We start from the raw sequence: 24233 nt of genomic DNA, 5'->3' as shown, positions 1-24233 counted from the left end.
TTTCAGACTGATGGTGCCAGACAATGCAATGATTATAAATGCTTTAGAAAGGCAAGGTATACCTGTAATGACCTCTACCTACTAAACTGAGAAGTCCCAAAAGGAAACTTTAAAAGTTCCAACAGGGAAGCTGTCACACTGTCAGACTAAACCCAGTAGTAATGGTCTAAAGCCCCTTTTCCCACCTGTGAAAAGTCTGAATATTAATTAGCCAACTATTCCCTAGGACTCTTTCCTCTCTCTACTAGCATCAATCAATACCAGTCCCTGAGATCCAGGCTCCTCACTCTCTTCCCCCAGTGTCTCGTCTGGCTAGACTCAGATAAGAACTCTATAAAAATCCATCAGACTTTAGTGGTTTAAATGTACATATAGGGTGTCCCATTCCCTTCAATGCCCCCATGGGAGGAACAATTCTATTAAGAGGAATCTGACCAGTTTCTACAATCTTCCCTGACTGCCCTTAATCTTGTGGGTGCCTTCACTTAATAAAGCTGTCTTGCTGTCTTGTTGTGAGCTCTATATTTCCTTGTATCAAGACTTTTGATATTCAGGACCTTCCAAAGTCTGTGTTAAGACAATACCTCAGAGTAGCCTCAGACAAGACCCATAAATATGACACTATTTTGTGTAAACACGGAATCCACTTTAAGGGATTTTGTACTCATGAAACAGAAGTACTAGATTACTTTACGATTTTCATCAGCTGCACTAACCTAGGAACCTTCATAAAGGCAGAAATGTCCCCACAAGAATCACTTTCCAACCAACACTTATATCCTGGGCCTTGAGAACATGATTCTCTCTACTAGTACCTGAATGGCAGCAAAGATCTCAAGCATGTTGGAGTCTCCATTACTTATACATTACCTCCAGTGTAGGGCTTCCAGTTATAATATTTTCCCCGGAAAGGCATATTGTCAAAATCTGCACACTGCTTTTCTCGAAAATCTCGGGCCCCCGAAGGGCATGGCTAAAATGGAACAAGAAAAAAATCATAAATGCACAGTTGCTGAGAAATGGGTTAACAACTTGATGGTCTTAATTGCCACTGCTTTAGCTCACAACTTCGCATTGAGCCTCAACTCTATTGTTTTGCAATCAGTATTCAGACTGAAGCCTCCCTGTTTTTCAGTCTTAAGCTGGTATAAAATTACTGAAGTAATTTTAAACAAAGTTAAGTGTTACAACAGTTTCCGTACAACCTGACACTTAGACACAGGTCACAATTCACTTTGCAATCAATCCATCAGGTACCTCCTTATAAACACATGTAAAAACTAGCTGAAGAAGTTAAACACAAAGTCTTTTTTTAGTCACACAGCTCTAGGTGCAGCTGCTACAGCTGTTCTCAGTGAGGTATTTAAGGGATCAAGAGGCAGGTTTGCAACCTGACATACAGCACTATTAATTGTGATTTGGAGAACTACTACTGTAGCTGTTTACTGTCTAACCATGACAAAGACCATATTTTAGGGCTGGGAATGACACTGGGCGAAATATTTGGCCTAAAGTTTAAACACCTTCAAATTCAAGGAATTTAGGGGCACTGAGATTTACATTAAGCTTATTAACATCATCAAGAATAAAAATAATGAATATGTCTCAAATGTGTGTGAGCTCAGTATATAAAAGGGGAAAGACAAGGGTTGTTTCTGGATATTATTCTTCTATGTGATATAATAAAAAATAAAAAGCACTGCCAATCCAGCCAGATCTCAATTCCAAACAACACAGGTACTGTAACAAGGCTGCATCTGGAGTCTGAGAACCTGGGTCCAAATCCTCACTTTACCATTCCATAATCTTGGGCAAGAGATTAAACTCATCTAGGCCTCAATACCCATCTTTGTGAAATAAGAAGATTGGACAAGACCACTGGTGTCAAACTCAAGTAGAAATGGTGGCCACTAAATTGTACATAAGGATCCCAACAGCTATCTACTGACTTAGAAAACCACATATTAACATCTATGTTTTATTGTATTTTTAATTTATTTCATTAAATATTTCCAATTACATTTTAATCAGGCTCAGGGAGGTACAGGTTGCCATATGTTTGACCTCTCAAATGATGACCTCTCAAGCTCCTTCAATCTCTGAATCTATGATCCCTATGATTCCCCAAATGCCCTTCCAATTCAAAGAGTTCAAAGTGTAACATCTTGCAGTGTTTGAATCATCTGGCCTAATTTGATTTATCTTGTCTAGTTCTACAGCTACTTAAAACATGAACTTAACAAGCTTTTGAAATGCTGATTAAGAAAACATTTCCCTCAAACATGAATGAAACATGTCATCAGACCAAAATTTCTAATTGCAAATAGATGCAGAATACATTACTGCTAGCTCCACAACTCATTATAAAAGCAATTTTACAACCCACCTATCTCTCTTCTCAATTTCTATATGCTTTTTTGTGATGTTTCCTAAGATGGATTAAAAAATATATTTTTTTAAATTATATATCACCACATGGAAATAGTTGCATCAACATTATAAAACTCTACATTTAGTAGTTTAGATTCCTACCATATCAAGACTAAAGTTTTAGGATTTGAAAACAGTGGCATACATTCTAGCCTCTTTTGGGAACCCTAAACTTTAGAATACTTTTAGGAATACTAAAAGACTCAGTCACAGTGCCAATAATTCTACTTGTCAAATTGCTCTTCTCACTTCTAATTAACAAGAAACAAAAATAGGCATGCTCCCCAGATGACATGGTACATCATGTTGGAAAGATGTGCTTCCTAGGCCCTTTTGCTCCATAACCTACTACACTGTGGCATCAAGTAATGTTTCTCATTTACGTACTTTTAGGATATATTGCAGCTTTTGATAATCTTTCCGTTTAACAGGATTTTTTTTGAGATACCTACCTGATGCTCTTGGAAATGCAATTCATTTGTAGTTTACCATGTCCTTTTGGTCACAAGTTTTCAACAACTTCATTTAAAACTCATTCAATAGGCATTAAGCCAGCACTCCAGTTATTGTCCGACTTGGAACAACAAGATGTACAACAAAAACGGATGAAGGAACTAGAGAAAATCCCAAGGTAACATATGCAAAGTATAGAATTGTGCAAAGGTACCAGGAGAAAGCAAGTCAGAGGGAAGATTGGGATAAGGTGGCTCAGGGCAGGCAAACTTAGAGGAAGCAAGTCTTGAACTGAGTGCTAAAAGAATCATAAAAACTGAATTAAAAAACAGGGAAAGGCTTTTCAAAAAGATCCCAAAGGCATGAAGGTAGGAAGGTATAGTGAAGGAATGGAAATAGATTTCTCAAAGTTTTTGGTCTCAGGACCCTCTGACACACTGAAAAATTATTGAGGATCTCCAAAAGCTTTTGTTTTTGTGGGTTGGAACTACCAATTTTATCATATTAAAAAGACACAGTGGATAGAATGCCAGCTAGAGTTAGGAGGACCTGACTTCAAATGTGGCCTTCAACACTCACTAGCTAGGTAACCCTGGGCAAGTCACTAAACTCTGTTTGCCTCAGTTTCCTCATCTGTAAAATGAGCTGGAGAAGGAAATGACAAACCACTCCAATATCTCTGCCAAGAAAATCACGAAGAGTCAGACACAACTAATTGACTAAATAACACATAGAAAATGGGATACCATTATGATTGGGGCAGAGGGAGATGAGATTTATTAAGTAATATAGGATTGGTTAATAGACTGAAAATAAAGCTTTTTATCATGTGTTTTAAAAGGACATTTTTAAAAAGTCTCAACTAAAATCTCATCTTCTACAGGAAGCCTTTCCCAACCCCTCTTCATTCTAGGGACTTCCTTCTTTTAATTGTTCCCTATTTATCCTGTATATAGCTTAATTTGTATATATTTGTTTGCATGTGGTCTACCTAATTAGACTGTAAACTCTGTGGGGGGGGGACTGTCTTTTCCCTCTTTTTTGTATACACAGTACTTAGCACAGTGCTACCACATAGAAGGTGTTTAATAAATGTTTATTGAGATTGTAGAAAAAGAGGATCAAAAATTATCTTGACAGTCTAGATTTAAGATGAAATTTAATAGCAATAAATGTAAAGTACGATTCTAAAATTCTAGAAAAATCTGTAAGAAAGATAGGTCTAATAGTTCATCTAAAAAGAACCTAGGGGTCTTAATGAACCACAAATTCAAGATGAGTCAATAGTGTGAAGTGGTAACCAAAAAAGCTAATGCAATCTTAGACTGTAATATTAGAGACCTAGAAAAGAAGCAATACACTGACCCTGATCACACATGAGAAAGAATTATATTACCTTTTAGGAGGAACATACACTGAAAAGGAGGGAAGTCTACTTTCACTGGGTGCATATTACAGATTAAAAAAGATTTGGACAGTCTAAAACAACGAGATGAAATTAATAATCTAAGTTTCTTCCTGCAGAAAGACTTGTTGCCCATTTACTTGTTGGTGATTCAGGAAAGCAGGCTCTTATTCTGGTAAACCTTGGATGAGATGACCCTGAGGGTTTTTCCAATGTGCAGATTACGATTTTTAAGTGTCTATAGCAGTAATACTAAATAAAGGATATTTCTAATAAGCGGACCACTTAGATACCATTTTGTACCAAAAAGTACAGGCACCATTTTTCAGGTATCTATTCTTTTTCTATAATAATCATATAGAGGGTAAGTCTAACAAATACGCAGAGTTGACAACTACCCGCACGGCATTAAGTGCAAAAATACCTTCTTCACTATTTTACTAGTGTCTTGAATTCCAACACAACAAATCCATTCCTTTGTCTTAAGGTTCTATTCTCTGTTAAAATACAAATACTTTTAAGACAGTTTCTTAACCTAAGGCCTGTGAATTTGTGTTTTTTAAAAATAAATATTTTGATGACTATAATTTACTTAGCAATCCTATGCGTTTTATTTTATGCATTTAAAAACATTATTCTGGGCAGAAATCTATGGCCTTCACCAGACTCCTCAAAGGGTCTGTGACATAAAAAAGAGTAAGAACCTCTGAATTAGAAGATACACCTATGTTCAGCCCCATCTGGACCACCAATTCAGCTCTATCTCCTTGGTAAGAGATTTCATTTCTCTAGGTCTGTGGTTGAAGGGGGGTGTTCAGACTTTGATTAATGTTTCCCAACTTGTGTGACACAGAATCTTGGTGTTGTATGACATCTGAATAAGGACTCTGTGAGGGAAAAATGATTCCAAAGATATTTTCTCTTCAGAATATTAAACATGAAATTATGTATATACCAAAATACTTAAATAGAGATATTTTTCAGCTTAAAAATCGGACATTTTATTCCAGCTATCCCAGTGGTAGCATTACTATTACATCTACATTATAATCTCTGCTTTCAAGAAACTTACGCTCTAGGTAGACAATATCTATCTATATATATATACACACATATATGTATGTTTACAGCAGAGATTGTCTTGATATTTTCTGTTTGTATTCCCAAATGGTTAGCACAGTGTTTTGAACATTGTAGGTGCTTAAATTTTTTTCATTCATCCATCCATCCATCCATCCATCCATCCATCCATCCATCCATCCATCTATCCATCCATATACTCTGAGTTTTGTGAATAGAATGAAGAAATGATTATTGTTATTAGGCATTTGTGATTGGGGATGGAAGGGAAGGGAAAGAAAAGAAATTCTAATACTATAGATGATGGATAGACTTAAAATATATGTATTATTGATATGAAAGCTTATTTTTAGATATGGTTCAGCTGGTCTAACTCCCCCTTCCTTTTATGAATGAGGAAATTGAAACCCAGAGAAGCTAAGTGATTTGTCCACAGTCACACAGGTAGTAACAGGCAGAATTGGAGTTTGAACCCTGACCCATCAATCCAAATCTGGCACTCTTTCTACTATAACACACTGCCCTACAAATATTTCTGCAGCTTGGGGAAGAATGCTCAATGATGTAGTCACCATTCTGAAGGAAGAGAAAGAACTTGGTTAATTGGACAAAGTCATAGCTATTGCAAGATCATCCCTAAAACAAACAAACAAAACAAAAATATCCAAACTAGAGAGGGGGGGAAGAATGGTAGCCAGCTAAGGTTCAAGAAATCTGGGGATAGAGATAGGATGGAAGTAACCTAGACTCCTAGATTCTAAAATGAACAGATTTTTTTAGCTGTCTAAGCTTGTATCTGACATTTATAGGTCAGATGGGAAAGGATCTTTGGGTACGATTCCTAGGGCTTTGTACTTGGTATTTCAGTAACTATCTATAAATTTTGTGTATTTTGTGGTAGCTCCTTCCCTTAATTGTTTCTTTTAAAGTCTTTAAAATCTATTTCTGTCCTAGTCTACAAAAATAAATGGGGCGAGGGAGAGAGAGTAAGGGAACAAGACCCAGGCTGCGGACAGTGAAATGGACAGCAAGCAGTATAATGTGATAGAGGGGGCTGAATTTGGAGAAGGGAGACTGCTTTCAAATCCTACCTCTGCCATTTCCTATATGTGACCTGGGGCTTTCTGTGACACTTAACTTTCTGAATCTCAGTTTTCCCATCTGTAAGAACTAGGAAAGAGAGAGGGTTGGACTAGGTGAACTTTAAGGTACCAGCTCTAAAATCTCTGATCCTGGTACAAATCTAAGTGTAAAAAGCTGCTTCTCAAGAGCTAGGAAGGAATGCTGCTTTGCTGGCATCATATAAATTGTAGAGTAATTGAGTAAAGAAAGTAGTAACCCTTAGGACTCACCTAGCCTTGAGGATTTAGGGATTTTGAATAATCCCTCTGCCCTGGGACCAGAGGTAGAAGCCCATTGCTTCACAGGTAAATGCTTTACATTTGAGACATGTGGAAAATGAGACTGAGAGGTTGTAACTTGCCCAAGATGCATAATTTGAAGGTGTCAGAACAAAAACTTGAACCCAAGTCTTCAAACTCCAAGCCCAGGGCCCTTTCCACTACAGCACTTGCCTGCTTCAACCTGCCAAAGGTGCAAATTAATCAAGGCACTTCATATTCACTTTGGCAATAGAGATAGAATATCCTGTTGAAAGCAGACTTTTTGGGAGAACATAACTGATTGCATTGTGTGCTATATCTGTTATTATGTACTAAATATCTCCTTCAGTACTTCCCTTCCCCCAAACACTTTACAGTTATAAAAGAAAGATCATGGGATTTAGAATATTTCTCAAAAACTAAACCACTTCTCTTTATTCTGCCTAATAAGGCACATAGTAGGAGCTTAACAAATGTTGATTAACTGACAAAGAAGATACTACATCCATCAGTCCAGTAAAAATGGCTATACTAAAGAATACTTTTTTTTCTTTTGTAATAATTTAAGCATCTTCTTCTTTCACTAAAACTATACCTTGTCCTTTTTGTAAGCCTACTTACATAACCTACCTGAACTTACCCAAATATATGTCACACTCTTGAGGGAATAAATAAACTGCCATGTACCTGTCTATAACCTGTTCCAGCTTATTTATGCAGTGACTAACAAGGTCCCTGAAAATTCTTGCAATAGTCTCTTTCACTGGGTGGTTGGTTACATTTTTCCTACTGTTTAGAAATCTTTCACATTAGAACCATTTGTTTGGTGGCATTTTGCAGCTCAAAACTCTTTAAACTTAGTTATTCCTGTTTCAGTCAATAAATTCAACTGAACAACATAAATAAAAGACTTCTGATCATTTCTGTACTCTCTCTATCACCCTTTTGTTTCCAGAATCCATTAGCTAATGCTCCATTCTCCACAGCTCAAAATTTCCATTAGCAGATGCCTTCTCAGTTAGAAAGTCATATTGTTTCACACACAGGTTCACTTCTGAGTCTCTTTGATGACAAAGAAGCTTAGTAGGAGCTGTCTATGCTGGTTCCAAAGAATGAAAGTGCTCAAAGGAAAAGGCAGGAGTATTAGCTCATCTCTTAAGGAAAACTTAAGCAAAAGGCATTTTTTGTTTTGTTTATGAATAGTAGTGACTTTGAGGAGTAATGCTTTTTAAAATCACTTAAGGATAATGAATGCTGACACTATGCAGAAACCCTCACAGAAAACAGTGGGCATAAGCAACAAATTTTTCATATAAACTCTGACAGGTTTGCAGCCTCTTAATACCTACATTAATCAAACATGCCTCTCCCTCTAAAAACTGACCAGCAATAAGGTCTCTCATAAATCCTCAAAGCTGCAAATCTCAGCATCTTTTGCTTCTTTTACAGCTTATCCACAAACACTCGTTGCACAGAAATAAAAATAAACATCATGGAATTCCATGATAACCACTTTTGAAATTTCGGTGGCTTACATCTGTATGGGTTCATTTTCATACCACCCCAATGTCAGCATTTGACTATTCTATTACTTTGAACTGTCTTAAATTTTTGGAAGTACTTCCCCATTCCCTAATTTTTATGCTTTTTACATGCTTTTTTCAAGACAGCTAGATGGCTTCACAGATAAAGCACCAGGCTTCTCTAATAAGGAGACCTGAGATCAAATCTAACCTCAGAAGTTTACTAGTTGTGTGATCCTAGACAAGTCACTTCCATCTGCCTCAATTTCCTCAACTGAAAAATGGGGATCATAATACCATCTACCTCCCAGAGTTGTTGTGAGGATCAGATGACATAATATTTGTAAATTGCTTAGCACAGTTCCTGATACATAGTAGGTGCTTAATAAATACTTATTCCCTTTCCCCTGATTTGAATGCTAATGCCTTCCACCTGTTGGTTATCTCTAGTTTGTCCTGTATATATTTTGTTTGTGTATTTGCATGTTTTCTCTCCCATTAGACCACGAGCACCTTGAGATCAGGGACTATCTTTTGCCTTTCTCTATATCGCCAGTGCTTGACACTTAACAAATGATTGTTGACTAACTGCCTTTACTGACAGGTAAACCAGAAGAGAATTTATCTAGGGGTAAAAGGTACTATTAACTCTAAAATTCCACCTACAACAAATGTCACAGTTGAATTTCCAGTAAGTTGTTCTACAGAAAGATGTAGACTAGGGCAATGAAAAAAACACTGGGCTGAATTACTAGCCCTGGGTTCTGGCACAGGACTTCTAAAAGTCAAGAATAGGCAACTGGGGCGGGGGGAGAATTGTAATAGTGGATGAGAGGAACGTATTCACATATCTCTTTTCCTCTCCTTGCCATCAGGAAAGTGATATGAGATTAAACTGGAGAGTCTGGGGCAGACTGGGGAAAAAGATTTGAATGAAAGTTGAGTTTTATAGTGTTCCAAACTAGTCCAGGTAACTTAATTTAGACAATGCGAAACCTTCAGCAGTCATATTCAAAGTTCACTAGCAAGAGTAAGTCAAAATTACAGTCACCTGTACTTTTACTGTCCTGTCTTCCTTCCTGAGACCCCTGTCCAACATCTCTCACTTCAGCACAAAGTCAGCTCATTTAAAGCAGGAACCATTATTCATCTCCTTTTTGCCTTTGAATCTCCAGTGCCTTGTAGCTTGTTGAATTAAATGCTTGTTGAATTGATTTGGATTGACACCTAGTACCCTCAGGTTGTCCAAAGTCTTCCCCCTCCACTCAGACCTACCTGCCCTTATTCCAAAAGGCTATCACTGATTTTCTAGGTCCAATCTAAATGCCCAGTCTCTGTGTGATTCAAGTTAGGTGCTGATCTGATTACAATAATTCATTCTAAGTTATGAAAGTGGCTTACCCCTCCTTGGTAATTTACATGAAAAAAAGGAACTAGTTTGTAAAGGAGGAATGCTTGCTGTCAGAGGAAAAGAATAAAAATATCACTTACAAGTTATGTCAGTGGATGGAAGCCCTAATACTACAATTTGGCTTTATGAGATAGATTCTGGAAACAACAGCTGAATAGCCTGAATTAATTTCGAGTATTGACTGATTTGATCTCCTTGCTGTCCAAGGGACTCTCAAAAGCCTTCTCCAGCACCACAATTGAAAGCATCAAGTCTGCAGTACTCAGCTTTCCTTATAATCCTACTCTCACAGTCATACATTATTACTGGAAGAACCATAGCTTTGATTCCATGGATCTTTGTTGGAAAAAGGATATCTCTGCTTTTTAGTATGCTGTCCAGATTTGCCACAGCTTTCCTTCCAAGAAGCAAGCATCTTTTAATTTCATGGCTTCAGTCACCATCTGTAGTGATCTTTGAGCCAAGAATATAAAATCTGATATTGCTTCTTTTTCTTCTCCCTCTATTTGCCAGGAAGTGATGAGAGCAGTTGCCAAGATCTTAGGTTGTTTGTTTCTTTTTTTAATGTTAAGTTTCAAGCCAGCTTTGATACTCTTCTCTTTCACATCCTCCCCTTCTACCCTCAATCAAGAGGCTTCTTAATTCTTCTTCACTTTCTGTGGTCAGAGTGCTAATCATCTGCATATCTGAGATTGTTGATATTCCTGCCAGGAACTTTAATTCTGGGTTTTGATTCATCCAACCTGGCATTTTGCATGACATACTCTGCATATAAGTTAAATAAGTAAGGTAACAATATATGGTCCTGTCATATTCATTTTCCAATCTTAAACCAACATTTATTCCATGTCCTATTGCTTCTTGCCCAGCATGCAAGCTCCTCAGGAGACAAGTAGGATGATCTGGTACTCCCATCGCTTTGAGGACGTGCCACATTTTGTTGTGATACATACAGTCAAAGGCTTTAGTGCAATCAATGAAGCAGAAGTGGATTTTTTCCTGTAACTTTCTTGCTTTCTCCATAATCCAGAGAATATTGGCAATTTGGTCTCTAGTTCCTCTGCCTCTTCAAAAACCAACCTGTTGTTCTGGTGATTTTCGGTTCACACACTGCTGAATACTAGCTTGCAGAATTTTAAGCATAACTTTGCTGTCATGTAAAACGAGTGCAATTGTTCAATAATTGAACATGTTTTAGGATTGGGACATAAACTGATCTTTTCCAATCCAGTGTCCACTACTGTGTTTTCCAAATTTGCTAGTTTGTAATGAGTGCAGAACTTTAAACAGCACCATTTTTTAGGGATTTTAAATAGCTCAGCTGGAATTCTGGTCACCTCTAGATCAGTAATCCTGCCCTCAAGGAGGAGGGATACAAATAGTTTGGCCTTGGAGGGAAGAAGACCTGAGTTTAAATCCTACTTTAGACACTTACTGGCTAGAGGTATGATGGAAAGCTAGTGACTTAACTCTGGCCTCAGTTTTCTAACTTGTAAAATTAACATAATAATATCTAAACTCACTGAGATAACAGGTACCAAGAGCTTAGAAAATCTTAAAGCAATAAAAAAAAATGCTAGCTATTTTTACTAATGTTATCACTGAATAGCTACCCTCAAAGACTTGTAGGACTGCCCTGTGGAGCAGGATTTAGATTCGGTTGTTTGGCCCCACAAGGCAAAGTCAGGACTAATGGGTAGAAACTATAAGAAATTCGATTTCTACTCAGTATAAGGAAGAACATTTTAACAAGAGCTGTCCTCAAATGGAATAGACTATCTCCTGAAGCAGAGAGATGCCCCTCTTGTTCCACATTTAAGGAGAATTTCCACGACCCACAATTAAGCCTGCTGTGGCAAGGATTCCTCAACTGAGTGGGAGATGGAACTATATGACAGGGAAAGTCTCTTCCAACTCTAAGATTCATAATCCCCCAAATATTTAGGATTTAACAGGACAAAGAACTAAAGAATGCAATGTGAAAGCTGCAGGGGATATCATGATAAATTAAGATACATGTATCACTTCAAGTGAACCTGTATTCTACGCATTTAAAGGAGACTAGGAAGTTGGGCACTCTCCAGAAGACCTATAAAAGAACGCTTATGCTGTGGCTCTGGCCCATGTCTGCAATGAACTCTCCTCTTTCCTTTTCTCCCATCAACTGACACCTTCCAAAATCTTCCCCATCCTCCAAGGCCCTGCCCAAATGTCATCTCAGCCAAAAAGCCTTTCCTTATCCCCTTAGGCAGAAGGGCTCTTTTCTTCCTAGAACTTGACACAGCATTTTATGTGTATCTTACCTTCTTATTAAATTCTTATTTTTACCACATTCAAGGCATTGTCCTAGGCACATGGATTTCTTCCAGCTCTAAGTCTATAATCCTTTGAGTTTATATTCTAATGTGGGGGAAGTGCTTAATAAATTATTATCAAGTTAAGAGAAGTGATTTTTTTTATTATATCAATAACCAATTATTAAATCGGGGTCCAGGCTTTTCTTTTTTTATTTCCTCATTCAGGGGCGAGCCCCTTTGACCAGGCAGTCAGTCTCTGAAGGACACTGCTGATAGATGAGATTGTCCAAATTCTCCTGGAAAGTGTCCTTGATCTGGGTCAGGACCCATTCAAACAAGAAGACCTTACTTCTGTTTAGAATTTAAACAGCATCTAATCTAGGTACATTCCAGCCCTAAAGTATTAGATCTATGTATGCCTTTGAACCAACCTCCCCGCCCCCACTGGAGTTTAGAGTAACCCAGCTCATGAAGGAGAAAATCAACCATAGTGGTCTGGGTAGAGATGGATTCCTTTGTCCAGATTGATAGAGGCAGCTGAGTCTCATGATCAAGCCACATTCTCATCAAGAGGGGCTGAAGGCATTCAGCCCACCTCCTCATTTAAAAGTTTACCCCCTCGTTAATTATTCACCAATCAGGGTTGATTTTCACCTGTCAGGGGCACCCTTTTTTCCCTTATCTCCACGGTTTTGTCTTTGGTTACCGAGAGAAACCACTGACCATCAATTTATTGGTTAGTAGCGAGCCCAATTAATAAATTGATCATTAATTACCCAGAAACTCTTTCTCTCAGGGCTTTTTATTCTTCTCAAAGTGAATGCTGAAGTCAGGAAAACAAGCAGAAAGGCAGGGCAAACTTTAAAGCCCTATGTAAGTGTTAGCTATTGTTATTGTAATGTGTAGGCTCTCCTTGAGCCCTCTTCCAGTTAATACTTGAAGGCAGGGCCAAAGCTGTCTTCTTTACCCATTATACCAGTGGTGTCATGGTCCTCCCCACCCAACTAGAGAGATCACACACCTAGGCAACTTCTCCTATATAAGGTCATGATTTGGCATACTAAGACGTCACACAGCAAAGCCTGCTTTTCCTAATTAAGCCCAGAATCAAGAGGTCCAAGATAATTTTGACTGAGGTGGAAATAACGGCATGGATGGAAATGGATTACAAGATCTTGGAAGGAACTGAAATAAGAACTAACAACCTAAGACTATCAGAAATAAACTTCTTTGAACAGCTGCAGCATTTTCCAGGCTATTTCATACTCCATAGAACACTTAGGACACACATGGGAAAGAAAAGAATGGGCCTCGAAAGTTTCAGAGGGCTGCCCATCACATGACCCTCAAGAAAGAATCTTTGCACACACACTGTTCAGCTATCTAATATTAGCTCGTTCTGGGCATAGGTTGGAAAATTAATCCAAGACCATTTGTATTTATCCTTTGTATTTACTCCCTATTTAACTCTCATGAAAAGCTCTGGGATCACAAATGACTGGGCCCAGAAATGCCTAATGGACAGTCTGATAGCTCTTGGCTGTCAAGTTAATTACCACCCGTTGGAAAGATTTCTCTCAGATCTTATTTACAGGGCTATTAAAGAGGATTTGTGTAGCTTTAAAGTATGCAAAACTTGCGGTGAGAAGAGAGGCCCTTCCAAATTTCTTAAACCAGAGTAGTCCACACTTTCAATTCAATAAACATCAATTACCTACTATGTACAAGGCAAGCTGCTAGGATTAGGGTAATTAAATAAAAATGGAAATCATTGGTAGACATCTTCTTTGTATTCATCTATATTTTAAAGCAAATTCTCCTGATGGATTACTTATCTACTGAGGTATTTTTTTCAGTTCACTGTAGGGAATTTCCAAGCTAATAAAATGAATGCAATCAACATTTTTACTATGGGTCCTGGATTAACCATTCCTGGTTCCAGGGATAAGAATAAAGTGACAAAGGCCAAACTGAATAGCAAAACATTTTTCTAAATTTCCTTTTATTTTCTGGACTACCACAACACTCAAGATACAGTATTAGGCACTAGGAGTGATAGTTAAATGAGAAACACATTGTGTCTTAGCAGCCTACTACCTCATTATACCCCACTATCAGGCCTCTTCCCCATCAAAATCAATTTGCATTTCATTCTCCATATAAAACTTGCCCATTCCCCTTCTCATGTCTCGCTATTCCTTCCAACTGAAGTGTCCTATCCAAATGTTCCTGCTAATCCATTCTTCACTGTCTTCAAACCAAAGTTTAAAATTCACTTCTAGAAGTTGTCCACAATTGACCTGCCTGACTTTATTAACTTTTCTATCAACTGAATGTTTGGGACTTTCTAATCATTAGATAAGCCCCAAAGTCGAATGGGCTGCTTGGGTAAGTAGTGAGCTCCCCATCTCTCCTACTTGGCCAGGAATAGGTGGAAGAGGGGAGAGGGAGGAGGTTACTACTCAGATACAGGTTGACCTTGATCACTTCTGAGGGTCTTTTCATTTCTGAAATTCTATGATTCTAAGACTTATTTACTCAATTTGCACAGAATTAATTTGCATCTGCTGATACTTGTAAATGTGCTCTTTAGTTGCTTCCACAGCTTGGGTATTCTGTCAACTCAACTAAATTATAAACTCCTTCAGGGCAGGGATTGGTGTCTTAGTTCTTTCCTATCCCCTAGCACCTAATATGGTGCTCTGTGTATAATGGGGACTTAATAAATGCTGTTGACTCATTGACTAGTTCTGTGCTTGATGTTGACATCATTTACCAGCACTCTTCTGACTCAAAAAATGCAGTCTTAAAAGGCCAGTGCATTCAAGACCAAATGTAATATTTAATGTTAAATTTGGGAGGGGAGGGTGTGGTGTGGGGTGGAAGGGGTGGTGAGATCAGGAATGTTTTTTTAAAAAGAGGAGAGTTTCCTCATAGAATTAAAGTACACACCTAAACTACTCCCCCAGGAGGTAACTGTATGTTCTATTTTAAAAGCTTTTTGCAAAACCTATAATGCTGTGTGGAAAATTCTCCATTTTCTAAATTCAGTGGATGGCAGTATCTTGCTCAGATTTTATTGTTGTCACATCGGACTCTTTGTGATCACATTTGAGGTTTTCATGGCAAAGATACTGGAGTAGTTTTCCACTTCCTTCTCCAGCTCATTTTACTGATGAGGAAACTGAGGCAAACAGGGTTAAGTGACTTCCCCAGGTTCACATGGCTAGTAAGTTGTCTCAGGCCACATTTGAACACAGGTCCTCCTGACTCCAGGCCAAGAGTTCTATCCACTGTGCCACATGGCTACCCCTTTTTCTTCAGCAAAGACTGAGAAGCATCCTCTATATAATTAACCTATAAGCTCCCCTCATTGGAATATTATTTCCTTCCTGTCAGTACATAGTAGACACTTAATAATAGATTATGTAGTGACTAGAGCTCCTGAATTTGGAGTCAGGCCTAAGTGGGTTTGTGACCCTGGGCAAGTCACTTAATATGTCTCTGCCTAAGTTCTCTCATTTGTAAAATGAGGGTAACAATAGCACCTATTTCTCAGGGGGGTGGTGAGGATTAAATGAGAGAATATTTGTAAAGCACTCTGTAAAATCTTGAAGTGCTACATTTAGCTACCATGGGATGCTTGTTGATTGATTTGAAGACCATCACTGCCAAAGCTATCTTTTTTGCTGCTAGCGAAATAATAAAAAGCTAGCTAAATAATCTTTAGTCTTACTTCAAAAATCCTGTTTTTCTAAACCTTGTACTTTCTTTATGAGTTTTGCCTTTGATAAGCCAAGAAGCCATTTATCTGCCCGTGTATTTGTTGATCCCCAAAGCATAAAATTAAATACTGTACTCAAATAAGGGGTCCTTTTACAGGATCAGGAGTATTTATAGAATCAGACTTAAAAGACATAGCTTATCCGTATTTCTAAACCACGCCTATTCTCCAACTGGAGTAGGTTGACCTGCCATGTTAATCAGTTTCATCCACTCACTCTTCATTCTCCACCATTACAAGAAATCCTTATGGAATACTGATCTGGATGCAGAACTCTAGATATAATAATATTGTTTTTAATTTCCTTGAAAACTCATTTCTCATTTATTCTTCTCATTGGTTTACAGCCCTGTGGGGGTAGAGAAGGCTGCTCTTTACTTCTCTGCCAATTCTAGAACACATACCTAAGAAAGAAACAAAAGAGATCCCATTTCCCCACAAGGAGCAGTTCTAAGGGGATCCACCAATGGAAGGTGGGGGTGAGGTGAAGAGGATCAGCAATTCTTGAACTGGTTTGAGATCTGGCAAATTCTTCTTGAAGTTGATCATTTTTCAAGGACAAATACGTGTCAAAATCAGGAGGCCCTTACTTGTAAGATACCCAAAAGTCAGCCATGAAAAGACATATCTTATCCCCCATCAAGTCCAATCTTAGAGCTTTGCTAAATCTCATGGCTGCTCTGGTCCTGTTGGGTAATTCTCACTCCCAGCGTTTCTTCTTGTAATTTTAAAATGCATAGAAATCTACCTTGCAAATATGGAACAAGAATAGAATATCTCAGGGAGATAATACAGCTGGATACAAGGGTTGAGGGTGTCTCAGAGAAATAATGCAACTGGGTACAAATGTTAAGGATGAGAGATTATCAGATAGAGGGGGGAAATTGAACTGAAATGGCCAAAGAAGAGAAGTTAACTTGTAGAATAATGATGGCATTATTGCAAGAGACCCTTAATTTCTTTTCACTGTCTCTAATCTCACCACCTTTCCCCAAACAAGATTAATCTCTCTAAAGCACCACTTTCATTGTGTCCCATTGGTGCATAAGTATCTATGACAAGATCAGTTTTGTTGAACTTTTCAGGGCTGATATTCATTCATGTTTATTTATTCATTTATATTTTTATTTATATATTTATTATTTATATTATTTCTGTTTTAAAGTATGTTAGTGAATTCTAACTTTTCTGGAATCATGCCTATCATCACTGGCTTCATAAATACATGCTCCAAAAAATGTTGAAAGGCCTATGTTCAGTTTTGATACAAATTGTGATTGATCATGTTTTTGAGAATTTCATAACATCCCTTCAGATGAATGGAGATCCTGAAATGTTAGAAAACTAGTACTGGGAATCACTGAAATATGCTTTTACTTCTGTAGAATTCTATAGGCATTTCTTAATTTTTTCACATATATACATATATAGGTATACACATGTGTAATTCTGTGTCTTCATACACAGGAAAATCTCACTAACCTATACTATCTAGAATAGAAGACCAGTCTAAATTAGTAAATAATCAAAATTATGGAACATTTGGAAATAGTTCTATTATTTTCAAGTATGCATAACGATTTTGTGCCATTTTAATGAATAAGGAAGTACTCAGCACACTAATTGGTCACATAGAAATATGTGCCTTTAAATCACTTGAAAAACTGTTCTTTTAAATAATTAAAAGTCTCTTTGAAAAACTGTTTATACTTCAGATCTACCTCTTTTTGCTAACAGATGAGTTTTTGGAGTATTGGATTTATTTTATTTTAAGCATACCAGGGAAGGTCAATCTTTAAAAGAATGTTGTGGTGAGTCCTTTTGTGATTAAAATACAACCTTCTAAACTGTACATTTTCTAAGTTCAAATTTTAATATTTTGGGTTTTCTTAAAGTTATATTGATTTGTGTGGCAAATCCTTTTTTTCCCCCCTGTTGTTCATACAAAGGTTCAGGTCACACCCTGAATTAACCCAAATTCTGATTTTTAAAAAAATTAAATCTATTCTTTCATTGCTATAGGAATCTCCAAATGAAGAAAATCCTCCTACCAATGCCAACTGCTATCTATTCTGCAATTTATTATCTTACTGAGTTGCTCAGGGAGGGCACTAAAAGGGTATGGGACTTGTACAGAATCACACAGAAAGTCTGTGTCAAAGGCTCCTAGCACATGAATCCAAGTATCCCCAACTGAAGGCAGCCTCTGGATTAAAAAAATCCGGGTTGGAAAAATATTACAATATAAGTACACAGAAGATCCAAACCCTATTTTCTATCTCCATGTCACTAGTCTATTCCATCCTCTGATTCTAAATGAATACGGTCCAAATGAATGAGGCTTTATTGTATTTTAAACACTCCACATTTTAGATTTTCTATCTCCTTTTTACAATTGGATTTAATAAAAACAAAGGCCAAAGGAGACTAACATTAATGTCAAACCACCAAATAATAAATTCTAAGGGGAAAGTAGACTAATTTTTCATAGTGGAGTTTAGTTTTACTTACATCTGTGTTACAGGAGCGATACCGTTTCCTTTCCCCAAGGCAATATTTTCCACCTCCTGAAGGTCTGAAAAAATATTTTGTTTTACATGTGAGTATGATATATATATATATATATATATACATATGTATATATACACACAGAGATTCAGATACTCTGTGAACATATTATAAGCTGTTTTAAAATATTAAACATTCTTTTATTAAATTTTAATTATTTAGAATATTGATAATTTGTAAGGATAATAATTCTGTACGTAGAGCATAAAATTAGATTACTATGATTAACACTGTGTCTTCTCCTAATTGTCATGTTTAACATGCTTAGGAAAATTCACTGAAATTTATACATTGTAATTGTCATTGCAACTAGGTGCTCGGTCTTAAGCATCAAATAAGGAAATCACTCACTTTTAGACAGCTGCATAATACAAAGTCATCCAAGTTTCCTATAGCACAAAATTGGACTTGGTAGAATATATTATTAGCAAGGTCCACACACAAAAAAAGTTGATATTCTTTCTAGGCTAAAAGAATGGGGATTGCAATAACCTGAGCTACTGCTGTTAACAAGCATCTTAGGAAATCATTTCAGTTCAAAGTAGGAAATGTTAGAATGTTGTATTTCTAATTATTCGTAATTTAAGAATCACCTAGAAGACTTAAAATTTTTGTTTGGAAGTCAGGTGACTTCATATTCTTTTACTTAATTTTATTTTCTGGTTTTAGATTCTAAAGATCACTTAAATTATACATCCTTTAATGAAAATTTATCAATACTTAACTTCCTAGTTGGCATGAATCTTGGAGTTGGATAAATCTTGAAGAATAACATTAGGAAAAGTAATATGCCATTATATGGGCAGACTATTTTTAGAAAGAAAATAGTATATTTCCTTTTTTTAAAAAAAAAGTCTAAATCATCTCTTTCATATTTATTTTATGTCTTTTACTAATGACTGTTTCTTTATGGCAGCCACATTTGGGTCGTATATTTTGCATGTGTTTTATAATTTTGGCTCCCTCATGTCTACACTGGTCAATTAAAATGATAGTTGGTTATTGAATACCAGTACCAAGGAAAGAAAACGGCTCAACTGGCATGAGAATTAGGAAGTGTATAAATGCCCTCGATGCCCAGACCAGTTTACATGGTGGTGGTGAGAATAGAGACTTTGCTATAAGGAGGGAAGAAAAATGGAGAGAAGACATTAGCCTCATGGGTTTGTGCTAAGCAAAGGACTACCAACTCACAGAAAACAGAGAGAAAAATCCAAGCAAGGCAGCAGAGAAAGGAGAGTCAGAGGGGTTTTAAAAAGTAAAATAATTCCATTTTAAGAGTAGTAAGAGAGTAAGTAAGCTTAGGTGTCAGTGAGGCAAGAAAAGGGGTCTAGCTTTCCTTTTGGTGAGGGGAGCCATGGAAAGAAGTATTAAGTCTTCTTGTGTAGAACAAAAGGAAAACTTTCTCCATACACAGCTAATAATAAAAATAATAACAACAATATTAACAGTACAGAGGGCATCATAAGGCACCCTTTTGATTCTGTACCACTAAGTAAATATGAACTAGAAAAAAGAGATATCTCCAGATTGACCTCTGGACAGGAAGGGAGAGGAATAGAGCAAGTTAATTAAAAATGGGAGCATCTAATTATCAGGTTGAGGAACTATTTATTCTGTGGGAGAGGGGTGGAATGTAAAGCAGAGAGAAGTCCACCTGCCACTCTCACTAGTAGGAGACAAAAGCAACCCAGCTAGTAAAGCACAGTGAAGGGCCTGGCCTTGGGCCAGAGGGAATTCAGTCCAAAGAGAGTCAGGGTGGGAGAGGAGCAGGCTGACCTACCTCCAGTAGTCCTGGGGAGAAGGGTAGTGGCAGCTCAGGAAGATGATTAATGGGGGCATGTGAAATGGAAACTATTTTAACACATGGGCAGTATTCTTTTCATTGTGATTTGTGATGTGAATCAAGGCATTTCAACCCTTGAGGTGCTCTCACTGGCTCTTTTAATACTAATGTACCAGTAATCATTTTATGTGACATGTGAAAAAAAACACACACACACACACACAAAAACCAAACCTCAGGTTTTCCTGGGGATAATGGTGCTGAGCTGGGGCCAGATTTGGGAATATCTATGAATCACATGTTACTTCTGAGAGTGGAAAATCTTATCTGATTCTATCCCAAGATAAAAGGCCTTGATTACTACAGTAGGGTACCATGCATCAAATGTTTAATTTTTAAATGGGGGAGGGGCAGGGAAGGAAAAAAGCATGTCTGTCTAGCACAGTTTTTTCTTTCTCCGGCTCTCCTGCAGCGACCGACTGCTCTGAAGACATGTGCTGGCTCACTGGAGAAACGTTTTTACAGATAACATGTGAAACCACAGCTTTGAATCACTTCCAACTGTGTCTTTTTGTTGGCTCTGGCTTACTTTAGCTACTTACGCTGGACTGTCACAGTGTCTTAAGGATGAGGAGACGCCTCCCCCGCAGGTCCTGCTGCACTCTCCCCATATTGACCAGGGACCCCAGCCCCCATCTACGCTCTGGGGCCAAGTGCCAAAAGGAACACACTCTCCCTGATAACACCACTGCAAGATTTCACAGAAAACAGAAAATTAGCTTCCAGGCAGCTAGAACCACCAGGACAGACATATCATATATATTTATATATCTATGTCTATATATCTATATCTACATATATACATATTTACAAGGGTCAGACAATGACCAATTATAGGCATTAGCATTCTCCCAAAAGATAACAGGCTGGCATTTCACTTTTCTTTAGCCCTATTTAGACAGTGGTTAGAGTGTGTGTGTGACTAGTGGATTATCTTTAGCCAGACCCTGATTTATAAATCTGGAACGTACACACCAGGAGGTTAAAAAGGCCTAACTCAGCTGCTTTTGCCTGGTTCCTTCTCACCCTGAGTTTTAGAGTTCCTCATTAGAGAGGGAACTGCAGACCTCAAAATCTTTTTAGACATTTAGGTCTCTTTAAAAAGATTTTTAGAAAAACACACACACATTATTATTAAACTCATGGAATGATAACGCAACATGGAAAGTTCCCCAGTAAGGAATTTTTATGATGGTAATTGCTTTTTCTTTAAAAAAGAAAGTCTGGTTGAGGCTACAATGGTAAAGGAATTTGTTGTGGTATTTCATCTACATGAATAGTGCAGACATAATAAAAGTAATGCCAAGACACTGGGGACTGGGTACAAAAAATCATTATATATACTGACTAGCCATCTGTATAGACCCTATACGAACATGTGTCCTGGAATATTTTCAGCTTTACCCCCTGCAATAAACCACATACACTTCACATAAGGAGAAAGCCATGCATAATTTACCAAGGGATAGACATATTATAATCAGCTTGTAACTCTAGCATGATAAATCTTATTTTGCAGAGTATGATAAACTGAAAGAATGTCTTTCTTTCTTAAAAAAAAATCAGGAATTTTTCAGACTTTTGTTAGGGGCTTATTCTAAATTGTCCAGCACTTGGAAATAGCACTGAAAGACACCGCACATTTGCATCAATGATAAAAAATGAAAATGGAAATTTACACACAAAAAAGCTAATATTCCATAGTGTAGCATGTACCTAAGTACCCAGAGATGCCCCCGCATATGTTCACATAGTGTGATTTTGCTTTCTTTTTTAACAATGATGAAAGAAACCTGCCATAATTTTTTTAAAATTTCACTAGCAATATCAACTTGTTGCTCTCTTCCTGATAGCTTGCATTTCAGACAGTTTTTTAGAAAGGCTTGCATAATTTAGCATAACAGAGAAAATGCTGAATTTAGAGTATGGAAGGCCTGAGTTCAAATCCCATCTCCACCCTCCTCCACCCCAACCCCATCCACATACACTTACTAGCTCTATGACCTCTGGCAAACTACTTAACTTCATATTTCACTGAACCTCAGTTTCCCCATCTGTAAAATGGGGCTAATAATACAGTGAGAGGCAGTCCATTAGTCTTGAAATCAGGAAGCACTGGGTTCTACTCTCAGCTCTAACAAACACTGGCCATGTGACCCTGTGCAAATCCATTAATCTTTCAGTGTCACAGATAACTAAAGTACAGAACAGGTGCGAATCTTCATTGGTAGAGGGAATTTCTTTGCCTAAACTCTCTACACTAATGAAATCACAGGTCTGGTCAAAAATAAAATAAAACCATAGTACCAACCTCACTTGGGCTATTGTGACACTCAAATGAGATATTATATTTAAATCACTTTATTATATAAATGCCAAGTATCATCATCATCATCATCATCATCCCCAAACTGCCTGCTAAAAATCCATCAGCTAAAGTAGCAGTTTTCAAACTTTTTGGTCTTAGGACCCCTTTACACTCTTAAAAATTCTTGGGAACCCATTTTCAAGAACTTTTGTTTATGTGGGTTATATCTATCAATAATTACCATGTAAGAACTTAAGATGTTTTAGTATCATTATGAAAATAGTTTTGATCTTGTATAGCCCATAAAAGGATCATGGGGACACTAGAGGGTTCTGAGACCACACTTTGCAAACCAAAAAGCTACTACAAAGGTAATGTCTTACTGGTCCTGCCCCAACAGCAAATCCAAGGACATCAGATTATTTAGATTTTTAAGATCTTACTTTAAAAAGAAAAATAACACAAGTATTTATCCTAGTGCCACAAAACCAAAATGAAAGTCAAAAGGAAAAAGACAAGGTGGTATACTTGAGAAATAAACAATAACCAAAAAGCATGGCAGATAAGCTTGACCAAGGATAACTGTGAGTTAGTAAGGTAGGGCTGGCCAAGAGAAGAAGAGGATGAGATGACCATTCCTATCTTCAAGTACTATATACGAAAGGTTTTGAAGAAGATTATGCGAAACATATAATCTACGCATGCCAAATGATTATACAAGAGGAAAAGTTAAAAATAAAGTAGGTGAGACTTTGACTGAGTATAAGGAAGAACTTTCTGACTGTGAAGATAAAAAATGATCCAACAATCTACTAAGGAAGAATGAGTCTCTTTATACCAGAAGAGCTTCAAGAAGAAAACAGACAGGGAAACTAGGTGGTGCAGTGGATACAGCAATGGCCCTGAAGTCAGGAGGACCTGAGTTCAAATCAGGCCTCAAACCAAACACTTGACACCTACTAGCTGTGTGACCCTGGCCAAGTCAGTTAACCCCAATTGCCTTAAAAAAAAAAAAGAAGAAGAAGAAAACAGCCCTCTTTTTAAATGGTTTAGGCTAGGGGGCTGAATTTTTAGTAGACCAATTCTGAAGTGAAAGGATAACGTGAAAAGAGAGGGTATGATGAAAGTATGAGACCTGGGATAGAAATGGGGGAAATTGGGAAGACTCGAAAATTTTTTGGCAGTTGCTGGCTTTATAACTGACCATAACTAACCAGATATGGAGACCCTTCAGACAGGAAATGGCAACAAATTATCTCTTTGGTTATTTTTCTGATCTATGTTTCTGTAAGTACAAGAATCAGGGTACAAGAATACTTGTGGTATTTGCTCACATCATTTCCCATGATTGAAGAAGTGGGGTAATTTAATTATTCATATGGTCACTTCAGAATGCTGAGTTTCCATAATTGTTCTTTTTTTTCTGTGATATAACTAATAGCAGCATGACCTAGTAGATAGAGACAGATTTGGAGTCATGAAGACCTCTGGTCAAGTGTTGCCTCTGAAATATATTGGTTGTGTGACCATGGTCAAATCATTCAATCTGTTGCTGCTCTATTACTGATTTTCATGAACCTTCTGCCCCACCTCCACCACCTGAAGGATTGAAACCCTGAAAAGAAAAAAAAACCCTACAAATATGATGTTTTCCTAAGAAGCTTTAAAGATATTTTCAAGAAACACTATTATGAGACGCAGCTAGGCGGCACAGTGGATAGCATACCGGCCCTGAAATCAGGAGGA

At 37.4% G+C, this 24233-nt stretch overlaps 1 protein-coding gene across 2 annotated transcripts in view; it reads right to left on the bottom strand.

Annotated features, from left to right (window-relative positions):
- ADAMTS6 (ADAM metallopeptidase with thrombospondin type 1 motif 6) overlaps window positions 1–24233 on the bottom strand; it is a 339960-nt gene that overhangs the window by 74884 nt on the left and 240843 nt on the right. For both annotated transcript variants that reach the window (XM_021007265.2, XM_021007269.2), the window contains exons 13-15: window positions 20722–20867; window positions 18277–18340; window positions 871–973 (exon numbers count right to left, since the gene is read on the bottom strand). In XM_021007265.2, the coding sequence (XP_020862924.1) occupies window positions 871–973; window positions 18277–18340; window positions 20722–20867 (313 nt within the window). The remainder of the gene's footprint in view (window positions 1–870; window positions 974–18276; window positions 18341–20721; window positions 20868–24233) is intronic.

This window comes from Phascolarctos cinereus, unplaced genomic scaffold (assembly GCF_003287225.1).
Source record: "Phascolarctos cinereus isolate Bilbo 61053 unplaced genomic scaffold, phaCin_HiC Scaffold_4;HRSCAF=312, whole genome shotgun sequence".
Taxonomy (NCBI): domain Eukaryota; kingdom Metazoa; phylum Chordata; class Mammalia; order Diprotodontia; family Phascolarctidae; genus Phascolarctos; species Phascolarctos cinereus.
This window is presented reverse-complemented; position numbering and strand designations above follow the sequence as displayed.